General features: G+C 42.0%; 1 protein-coding gene across 3 annotated transcripts; it reads left to right on the forward strand.

The window, feature by feature from the left end:
* The first annotated feature begins 4,115 nt into the window (after positions 1–4,115).
* On the forward strand, positions 4,116–8,716 carry LOC144889136 (uncharacterized). 3 transcript variants are annotated; one of them, XM_078769069.1, is made up of 3 exons: positions 4,116–5,741; positions 5,926–7,562; positions 7,684–8,716. In XM_078769069.1, exons 2-3 carry the CDS (start codon positions 7,331–7,333, stop codon positions 8,232–8,234), a joined length of 783 nt encoding a protein of 260 aa, XP_078625195.1. In that variant the 5' UTR covers positions 4,116–5,741; positions 5,926–7,330; the 3' UTR covers positions 8,235–8,716. The 3 variants fall into 3 exon arrangements, with proteins under 3 accessions (XP_078625195.1, XP_078625197.1, XP_078625196.1); XM_078769071.1 differs by having other exon boundaries at positions 5,926–6,475; positions 6,507–8,716; XM_078769070.1 differs by having other exon boundaries at positions 5,926–8,716.
* Positions 8,717–11,509: the final 2,793 nt, after the last annotated feature.

Here is an 11,509-nt window from a genome sequence, read left to right on the forward strand (position 1 = left end):
CTCTCCTGTCTCCACCTGACACTCTCCTGTCTCCACCTGACACTCTCCTCTCTCCACCTAGCACTCCTCTCCTCTCCAAACCCTCACATCCCTCTCCTTTCCAATCCCTCACCTCTCCAATCCCTCACACTCCTCTCCTCTGCAATCCTTCACACGCCTCTCCAATCGCGCCTCACACTCCTCTCCAATCGCGCCTCACACTCCTCTCCAATCGCGCCTCACACTCCTCTCCAATCGTGCCTCACACTCCTCTCCAATCGTGCCTCACACTCCCCTCCAATCACTCCTCTCCAATCGTGCCTCACACTCCTCTCCAATCACGCCTCACACTCCTCTCCAATCGTGCCTCACACTCCTCTCCAATCGCGCCTCACACTCCTCTCCAATCGCGCCTCACTCGCCTCTCCAATCGGCTTTCCCCCGTCTCGTTTCTCTCCTTTTTTCTCCCGTCTCGTTCTTTTTCTTGCTCCAAATCGGCCCGTCGGAATCGGAAATCGGCCCGTCTCGCCCGTCGGAATCGGAAATCGGCCCGTCTTGCTTTTGTGCTTGTGCGTAAATAAATTGTGTTCATGACACCATTTCTGGTGTTGGGCTAGCGGCTAGGGTGCCGGCTTAGGATCCTGGGTTCGAATCTCGGTCGATCGCCGAATTAATGCCAGGGGGGGTTGACTCAGCCTGTCATCCTTCCGAGGTCGGCTAATTGAGTACCAGTTCACTGGTAATTCCCTGTTTGTCGTTGAAGGCGGCAAAAAGGGTTGGCGTCAGGAAGGGCATCCGGCCGTAAAACATTGCTTCAAAAAGGGGACAAAAAAACAACAACTACCACGGTCCCCGAAAAGGCCAACCCCCGCTTTGCGGGGAAAAATGGCCTCTAAACGGTGGTTTTTACACCATTTCTGGATCTGATGACTTGCCAGTAACCATTTTGTAAAAATGAATGTGCAGCATCTAACTCAATATGTCGAAATGTCACACACATCCATGCCCGTGGGATTCCCACGGGTGACCCCGCAAGTTTGCATTGACGTTCGTCGATGGACTCGTTCGCCCGTCTCATTCGTTTTCTTGCTGCATCCTGTTCAAGTCTGCGTTCTTCATCGATCGTCTCATTCATTTTGGAAATAGAAGTTTCCACGCAGCGCATGAATTGTCACGATCCTCAAGAGGAATTTGTCTCGTAATCATCAAATGATAAATGGCAAGTAAATTATATTGTGGAAAATTAAAGATTTCAAATAAACATATTTAAAGTGTATTCGCACATAACTAATTTTAAAAAACGAAGAAATATCTCTCGGTAATTTCCTGAAACATATTTTACTTCCGGCTAATAATGTTGAATTAAATAAAAACGAAGAAATATATGTCGGCATCATTGTTGACGTTTTTGTGACGACTGTCATCAAACGAAAAAGTAATATATCTTAACGGAAAAGCAAAAGCGAATTTTTAATATATATCGACACGTTGCCGTCGGTGTCATGTTGGGCGGTGTATGATACACCATGACGCGATTTTTAAAAATATATCTCTGCATTTTCCCGCGTGTGTGGAATGTTCTCAATTATTGCTGACACCGAGTCCAAAACCATCGATAAAAATGAAATCATATGGTGAGTTAGATTGGAGATAAAGGCGTGAGAGAGACTCAATGGCCTTGAAGTTGAAGTTACAGGCGTTTGAGAATTCATTTCGTTCTATAAACGGCAACTTTCATTGGATTTCCTTCCCGTTTTTTTTCAACCGAGTCGAAAACTATGTTAGCGACTGTGAAAAATGAAATGATATATCAAATTTTTAATATGTATCGACACGTTGCCGTCGGTGTCATGTTAGGCGGTGTATGATACACCATGACGCGATTTTAAAAAATATATCTGCATTTTCCCGCGTGTGTGGAATGTTCTCAATTATTGCTGACACCGACTCTAAAACCATCGATAAAAATGAAATCATACGGTGAGTTAGATTGGAGATAAAGGCGTGAGAGAGACTCAATGGCCTTGAAGTTACAGGCATTTGAGAATTCATTTCGTTCTATAAACGGCAACTTTCATCGGATTTTCTTCTCGTTTTTTTTTCAACCGAGTCTAAAACTATGTTAGCGACTGTGAAAAATGAAATGATATATCGAATTTAAAATAGATATCGACACATTGCCGTCGGTGTCATGTTGGGCGGTGTATGATACACCATGACGCGATTTAAAAAAATATATCTCTGCATTTTCCCGCGTGTGTGGAATGTTTGTGGAAAATTAAAGATTTCAAATAAACCTATTTAAAGTGTATTCGCACATAACTAATTTTAAAAAACGAAAGAAATATCTCTCGGTAATTTCCTGAAACATATTTTACTTCCGGCTAATATGTTGAATGAAATAAAAACGAAGAAATATATGTCGGCATCATTGTTGACGTTTTTGTGACGACTATCATCAAACGAAATAGTAATATATCATAACGGAAAAGCAAAAGCGAATTTTTAATATATATCGACACATTGCCGGCGGTGTCATGTTGGGCGGTGTATGATACACCATGACGCGATTTTAAAAAATATATCTCTGCATTTTTCCCGCGTGTGTGGATTGTTCTCAATTATTGCTGACACCGAGTCTAAAAGTAAAACCATCGATAAAAATGAAATCATATGGTGAGTTAGATTGGAGATAAAGGCGTGAGAGAGACTCAATGGCCTTGAAGTTACAGGCCTTTGAGAATTCATTTCGTTCTATAAACGGCAACTTTCATCGGATTTTCTTCCCGTTTTTTTTTCAACCGAGTCTAAAACTATGTTAGCGACTGTGAAAAAATGAAATGATTTATCGAATTTGATTTGAAATAAAACTGGGGGGAGAGCAAGACACCACGGGCCTACAAAACAGGACTCAAAGCTATGCGAGTTAATAAAATGGTGGATATTTGTTTATAGCCACTCCCAGAATGGGTGGAGCTATGGGTGGAGCTACTCTGCAAACCGAGTAAGCCACACCCCGGACAGACACCCAACAGATAGACAGACAGACAGACAGAATCATCTACGGCTATTATAATATAGATATATAATATAAATATATATATATATATATATATATATATATATATATGAATATATATATATATATGAACATATATATATATATATATATATATATATATGAATATATATAATATATATATATATATATATGAATATATATATATATGAACATATATATATATATATATATATATATATATATATGAATATATATAATATATATATATATATATATATATATATATATATATATGTATATATATATATATATATATATATATATATATATATATATATATATATATATATATATATATATATATATATATATACAGACTTGGCATTTAATATGGAATATTTTTTTTGTGCAGGTGAACTTACTTTTCAAGATGACTTAGAACCAAAAGTTCATTGGAATTATGTTGAAATTATTCTAGATTTTGTTAATGTGACCTTCAAAAGAAACAAAAACCACATTTGACATTTCAAAGCAAATAAATTGATCCTTGAAAGAGATGTAAACCGATATCGAACTCAATTCACGGACAGTACTGTGTTAAACTTCTGTGCGTTTTCCAGAAGTATCTCTTTATTTTGCACACTTGCCCAAATTTTTTTAAACAAAAACAAAAGTTAAATTACGACTGGAATTACGGACAGTAAAATTACAGTTCAGTACTTCGTGTAACCCCCACGAGCATTCAGGAGAGCACGTACACGTTGAGGCATGCTGTTCACGAGATTTGCCAAGGTTTGGACAGGAATCGCTTGCCATGCAGTTACAATAGCCTGCTGCAATTCACGCACAGAGGCAGGCTGCTGGTCCAAGTTGTCGATTTGACGCGTTAATTCTGCCCACAAGTTCTCCATCGGATGCATATCCGGGGACATGGCAGGCCACTCCATAGGCTCTACACCATGGTCAGCAAGAAAGTGTTGGATCATGCGAGCACGATGAGGCTGTGCATTGTCATCTTGGAAGACAAAGTTTCCTCGAAAGGCTTCACGAACAAATGGAAGCAATGTTTCTTCCAGAATGGCCCTGTGCTTGAACTGGTTCAGGTTTCCATTCAGAGCAACCAGGTCAGTTTTGCCCCCTGCATGAAAAGCAGCCCAAACGGTCACCCCACCACCCTCCAGCTTGGACTCTTGGCACTATACAATCTTCGTTGTCGGCTTCATGCACTTGTCTGCACACTCGGACGCGGCCATATTGACGATAGACCAGAAATCTAGACTTGTCACTGAAGATCTCGTGATTCCAGTGTCCTGGCTGCCATTGACGGTGCTCTCTGGCCCACTGCAATCGGCGTTGGCGGTGTTGTCTGGTCAGACGTGGCTTTCTCAGGGGACGCCTGGCACGATAGCCTGCTTGAAGCAGTCGTTGGTTGACTAGCCTTCTGGATACAGGCACATTTGTCAGTTGCTGCCACTCAGCCCTAAGCCGATTAGCTGACTTGGTACGGCCATTGCGGCCTAACCGGTGCAGCTGGTGATCATCCCTCCTTGTGGTTCTGCGGGGACGTCCTGACCTCGGTATTGGAGTAGGGACACTCCTCTGAGCATTTCGTTTCAGGATCTTTGACACCTGACCTTGAGTGATGCCATACTGCCGAGCAATGGCACGCTGTTTCATGCCGGAATTTCGTAAAGCCACCACTAAATGACAAACAGCATTGTCGAGCTGACGGACCATCTCCAGGGGAAGCGGCAATAACTTTTGTAGACGTGCAGCAGTTGTTTTCCACTAATACAGAACACAACAACCCTTATATAACCGATTGTGAAGCCAATCGTCAATGTACCTGTCCGTACATTTTGTCACGCCACCTGTGATATAATCCTGTTATTGACTTCTTGCTGCGACAGACAATCAGTTACATGGTTCTTTTAACAAAGAAATCACCGAAGCGTAAAAGAAACTCACCAGATTGATATACCGAGTTCAGAAATTAAACCCGTCAAGAAAAAAAATAATTCCATATTAAATGCCAAGTCTGTATATATATATATGTGTGTGTGTGTGTGTGGCTTTGTTCCTCATACATGGCCACATCTTTTAAGTTACAAAGTCCAACTTAGGGTACAAATACAACTTTGTGTGGTGGGTAACATAGACCGCGGCCTCACGCGGGATGTGCGGGGCGGGAGGGGGGCGTCAATTCTCTACAAAAATGTGCACTGTGTAGGGGCAGAGCTTGGCTTATGCCTTGGCCCTTCCCCGTCAAGTTCGAAGATGAACTTGTCGGGAATCAAACTAATTGCATTTAATTATTTACATGCTGTATGCAGAGTCCACAGTTGCCATGGGACTATAATGAGTGTAAACAGCCGTCACAAGATCCTGTCCGACCTCAAAGAAGGAAATGAGGACATTTGGCCCATCGTTGCTGTGTTGTACTCTTGGGTTAATCTTTGCTGCAGCTCGAAACGTCAATATTCGTGATGCTTTGCTGAAGTCTAAATAACGACAACCCCATCTTGATCGGGTGACCTAACTTATTTGATATCGTCTTGGTTGGTTGTACTCTTGGCACCAAGCAATTGTTTGTGTTCAGGGATGAGCGTCGAAGAAATCTCCCAGAAGATCAGTCGAGACCGTTGGGTGGAACCACTGCCACCCGGGTGTCCGTCTGACTACGCCATGCTTCTGTCCGAATGCCGCAGCTTTGACCCCCTTGAGCGTCCGACAGCTGGCGGTGAGGCTCTTATGTGGGCACACTTTGGCCACTTGTGCCTCAGAACTGCAAAGACCCTTGTCCCGGAATCAGTGGCCGCCCATCTGTTCAATTTCACAGGTCCATCGCTTTGTTTGTACCATGGTTGTGTTCTTGAGGCTGGATCATGATCACATCTTTGAAACCTCGTTTGCTTTTTCCCCAGGTGTTGTGGACAGACTGCAGAACATGCTCAATCAGAGGCCACTGTGCTCAGGTTAACCAATCCACTCCAGGGTGAGAGGGCCTTGGGTTCGATTTCGGGTCTCGGTGCTCCTGTTGGGGTAGACCACAAGGCAGTTCAACCAAGACTGGTGGTGTTGTACTGATGTTTTGAGTTTGTGTAATCGAACATCCACAGATGACCAGTGTAGTAAATATTGATTTGGTCCTTTTTGTCAGAGATTTCCTTTTTATTTCTGAAGGTGTTTATTGAAGAGTTAGATAATAATCAGGTGAGCAAGTCAGCATTGCTCTAAAATGTCCTCATTTAATCATGAAGGGGTTACACCGGCTTAAGAAATGGAACCCTATGGTGTATTGATCTTACACATGAAGGTTTTTCCACACCCTGAGACCGAACCACAGAATGCAGCAGATAAGCCCTGGCCTTATCCAGAGGTTTTAGTATCCAGTACCCCCATATGTCAGGTTTGGTTTTAGTATGCAGTGCCCCCATATGTCAGGTTTTAGTATGCAGTGCCCCCATATGTCAGGTTTTAGTATGCAGTACCCCCCATATGTCAGGTTTTCGTATGCAGTACCCCTATATGTCAGGTTTTAGTATGCAGTACCCCATATGTCAGGTTTTAGTATGCAGTACCCCTATATGTTAGGTTTTAGTATCCAGTACCCCTATATGTCAGGTTTTAGTATGCAGTACCCCTATATGTCAGGTTTTCGTATGCAGTACCCCTATATGTCAGGTTTTCGTATGCAGTACCCCTATATGTCAAGTTTTAGTATGCAGTACTCCTATATGTCAGGTTTTAGTATCCAGTACCCCCATATGTCAGGTTGTAGTATCCAGTACCCCTATATGTCAGGTTTTAGTATGCAGTACCCCTATATGTCAGGTTTTAGTATGCAGTACCCCTATTTGTCAGGTTTTAGTATGCAGTACCCCTATATGTCAGGTTTTAGTATGCAGTACCCCTATATGTCAGGTTTTAGTATGCAGTACCCCTATATGTCAGGTTTTAGTATCCAGTACCCCCATATGTCAGGTTTTAATATGCAGTACCCCCATATGTCAGGTTTTAGTATCCAGTGCCCCCATATGTCAGGTTTTAGTATGCAGTGCCCCCATACGTCAGGTTTTAGTATCCAGTACCCCTATATGTCAGGTTTTAGTATGCAGTACCCCTATATGTCAGGTTTTAGTATCCAGTACCCCCATATGTCAGGTTTTAGTATCCAGTACCCCTATATGTCAGGTTTTAGTATGCAGTACCCCCCCATATGTCAGGTTTTCGTATGCAGTACCCCTATATGTCAGGTTTTTGTATGCAGTACCCCTATATGTCAGGTTTTAGTATGCAGTACCCCCATATGTCAGGTTTGGTTTTAGTATGCAGTGCCCCCATATGTCAGGTTTTAGTATGCAGTGCCCCCATATGTCAGGTTTTAGTATGCAGTGCCCCCATATGTCAGGTTTTAGTATGCAGTGCCCCCATATGTCAGGTTTTAGTATCCAGTACCCCTATATGTCAGGTTTTAGTATGCAGTACCCCTATATGTCAGGTTTTAGTATCCAGTACCCCCATATGTCAGATTTTAGGAAGCAGTACCCCCATATGTCAGGTTTTAGTATGCAGTACCCCCCATATGTCAGGTTTTCGTATGCAGTACCCCTATATGTCAGGTTTTAGTATGCAGTACCCCTATATGTCAGGTTTTAGTATGCAGTACCCCTATATGTCAGGTTTTAGTATGCAGTACCCCTGTATGTCAGGTTTTAGTATGCAGTACCCCTATATGTCAGGTTTTAGTATGCAGTACCCCTATATGTCAGGTTTTAGTATCCAGTACCCCCATATGTCAGGTTTTAGTATCCAGTACCCCCATATGTCAGGTTTTAATATGCAGTACCCCCATATGTCAGGTTTTAGTATGCAGTACCCCATATGTCAGGTTTTAGTATGCAGTACCCCCATATGTCAGGTTTTAGTATGCAGTACCCCTGTATGTCAGGTTTTAGTATCCAGTACCCCTATATGTCAGGTTTTAGTATCCAGTACCCCTATATGTCAGGTTTTAGTATCCAGTACCCCCATATGTCAGGTTTTAGTATGCAGTACCCCTGTATGTCAGGTTTTAGTATCCAGTACCCCCATATGTCAGGTTTTAGTATCCAGTACCCCTGTATGTCAGGTTTTAGTATCCAGTACCCCCATATGTCAGGTTTTAGTATCCAGTACCCCTATATGTCAGGTTTTAGTATGCAGTACTGATAATGTATTACAAGCAAAATGAACAACTGATGTATTACATGCAAAAGTACCCTTCCCAAGTGATGGTAACAGTTTAAGTTCATCTATCAATTTAAATTATTTCATGGACTTGAAAAAGGTTAATTGTGTTGCCTTCTTGGTTGTGTTCAGAGTTAAACCTGTGAGCTACTTAGACTGCCCACCCCTAAATGGTGGTGCGACATCTGGCGGTGGAGGTTGGATTTGTCTAAAAAGAGGGCAAAATATCCTGCTTGCTGAATAAAATTTGGCATCAACATTATTCATGCCTGTTCTCCCGTCATTTCAAAAGTGAACGTTGAGCTTTTCAAATGCAGCCCGGGAAGCGGTCGATGGAAACGGGAGACAGACGATTGCACGCACGGACACCACTGTTCACAATATAGAATTGATTGCAGTTGTGCCATAATGATTAAAAACGTTTTAAATGTACAGGTTATGATAAATAATTTGAAATGGTTAAATAAATGGTAATTTGAGTTTTAACCGTTTGCCTTGTTGAAAGTTTTTATGAACAAGTAACAAATGTTTTTGTTGTGTATTAGGGAATACCCGTGGTGCACAAGTGCATCGATCGGTTTAAGAGTAGCACAATTTGGAAACATATGGGTGATGTATTGGTAATGTTAGCTTGTTGGTTCACTCATCGAATATGCAAATTCATTCCATATCTCTGCCTCCCTCAGAGAAGAACTTGCTGTATCGAGTAACTTGTGGGGAATAAAACATGTTTGAGGGATTAGAATGGCACTTGGTAGAGTGCATACCTCCGCCAGGCTGAACAGATTATGTTTTGTATCCCATTGATAGGCCTGATGTGGATTTGGACCTGAACCAAAATCGAATCAGCTTGTCCTTGTCACCTAACCAGCTCATCCACCGAGTTTAGTCATAACTCGTCCATAACTTTTTAAAATATCATGTTACATATCGCTTTTCACCCGATCTTTCAATGGTGAAGAATCACTTGAAATTAAATAATTATTGTATCCGAATCCATATTCAGATGTTCACCAAAATCGAATCGATTCGTCCTTGTCACACAGCCAACCTGTCCACCATATTTCGCCCACATCCGTCCACAACTTTTTGAGATATCTTGTTGACAGACAGACAGTCAAGGGTGAAAACATAACCTCCATTCATCTTCGGTGGCAGAGGTAAAAAAGAAAAAGGGGAAGATGATTTTGTGAATCTTTCGCTCATTCCCACATGGAAACATTTCACATGATCTATCAAAAGTTCCCATGGTTGACATCCTTACACAGCGAGTACTCATCGATGGCTGAGTGCACGCGTTGATGGAATCCATCTGTTCTTTCAATGCAAATGTTCAGCCAAATAGTTCGCCATGTTGTCAAGTCCAACAACTTTTGCTGTTGTCATCAACAACAACAAGAAGAACAACAACAACTGTTGCTTGGCACCTTTAAGAACCAGATGGTATTCATAGAATACTTACCCTGCACAGTCAACTTGGTGCGAGCCAACTCTTCTGTTTTTGAACATTGTTTTTCTTTAATCCAATATGGCTGCCAGACCACGTGAGCGATGACATCATACATTTATATTCTCTAATATAATTGTTCCATAAATCACACTCATTACATTCCAAACTGATCAGACGAAGCGTTGTCCCTGTCGAATTATGACGTCATAATTATGGCACCAATGACGTCAGCGTTAACAGCACCTATTCCCCATATGGAGTTATTTACAATGAGCCACATTTCAATTTTTTCCCTGCAGCGGTTTTGGAGATCGGGGTGCAACATTTTTCGGTTTTTCCAAGATGGCGCCTGTACACATGACCTATGACGTCATGATTATCATTAAAATATCCTACAAGAGGAGGCGCTCCTATGGTGAAAATTTCGTGCCCATCAGACCAACAGTTGCTGAGAATTGTTTTTCACAATGATCGGATAAGTGTTGAACTTGTCGAATTATGACGTCATAACGAAGGCACAGATGACATCATCATTAACATATCTTATTCCCCAAGGGGAGAGCTTGACAATGAGCCATGTTTCAATTTTTTCCATTGAGCGGTTTCGGAGATATCGAGGTGTAACTTTTTTCGATTTTTTCCAAGATGGCGTCAGTACCACGTGACCTATGACGTTATAATTATCATTTAAAAATTATACAGGAGGATCCACACATATTCTGAAAATTTTGTGTCCATCAGACTAACAGTTGCAGAGGAATTTTTGTTTTATTCATACTGATCAGATCAAGCATTGTACTTGTCGAATTATGACGTCATAATTAAGGCAGCGATGACATCACCATCAACATATCTTATTCCCCATGGTGAGTACTTGACAATGAGCCACGTTTCAATTTTTTCCATTGAGTGGTTTGGGAGATATAGGTGTAACGTTTTTCCAAAATGGCGTCCATACCACGTGACCTATGACGTCATAATTATGAATAAAAAAAATTATACAGGCGGAGGCGCTTCGATGGTAAAATTTCGTGTCAATCAGACCAACGATTGCCAAGAAAATGAATTTTTAAAATGCAGACGTACGGCACACACACATACGTAACTGAATGCTTAACCCCGCTTTTCGCTTCGCGAGCGCAGGGTAACAACTGTTGCTTGGCACCTTTGGGTCCTTTTGAAACCAAATCACTCATTCACAGTATGGGAGGGAAGGGGATGCAGATACCTGCCTATGGGGGTCACTCATGGACATATGATGAGTATACACACAGACCTTCATACAACCTCCTGGGGATGGGACCCCCAACCTCCCACCGCCCTCCTCCCCCCACATTTTAAATTTATTACATGACAATTTGTCATGTTCTCAGTTATTTATGATGATTACAGTTTAAGCCTAAAATGAAATTATACCTGTGTTGTTTACATAATCAGAATGCACCTTCCCCCACACTCTACCCCGAGCTTTGTGATGATCAGAATGCCCCTCATTTGCTACACTGCACAGCACAGGTGAGATAATAAATTGAGCATTCAATCTTCTTAACCCTTTAAGGCAATCATACACGACCCAATGAACATGGTGTCCATGTTTTGGTGAACGATCCTTGGGAGATGTAAAGACGCGTGTCCGACGTGCAGCAAGGTTAAGCTACAACATCACGGTGAGCAGAAAACCACTTGCATGAGAGAAAGTGCAGGACTCAACATGGACGGATGATCAATCATACCGACGGGCCAAGGGAACATTTGAACACATCTGCTCCATGATCGAGGAGAGACGTTCACTGGGAGCGGTGCACAAGAGAACCTGCAAACGACACCCC

Source organism: Myxine glutinosa, unplaced genomic scaffold (genome assembly GCF_964187855.1).
Source record: "Myxine glutinosa unplaced genomic scaffold, kmMyxGlut1.1 SCAFFOLD_1044, whole genome shotgun sequence".
NCBI lineage: Eukaryota > Metazoa > Chordata > Myxini > Myxiniformes > Myxinidae > Myxine > Myxine glutinosa.

What these genes read in the sequence shown, in the direction of transcription:
- LOC144889136 (XM_078769069.1), top strand. Translation starts at nt 7,331, where the DNA reads ATGCAGTGCCCCCATATGTCAGGTTTTAGTATGCAGTGCCCCCATATG. An exon ending in GCAGTACCCCCATATGTCAG is followed by an intron (nt 7,563 to 7,683) that starts GTTTTAGTATGC and finishes CCTATATGTCAG; the next exon opens with GTTTTAGTATGCAGTACCCC.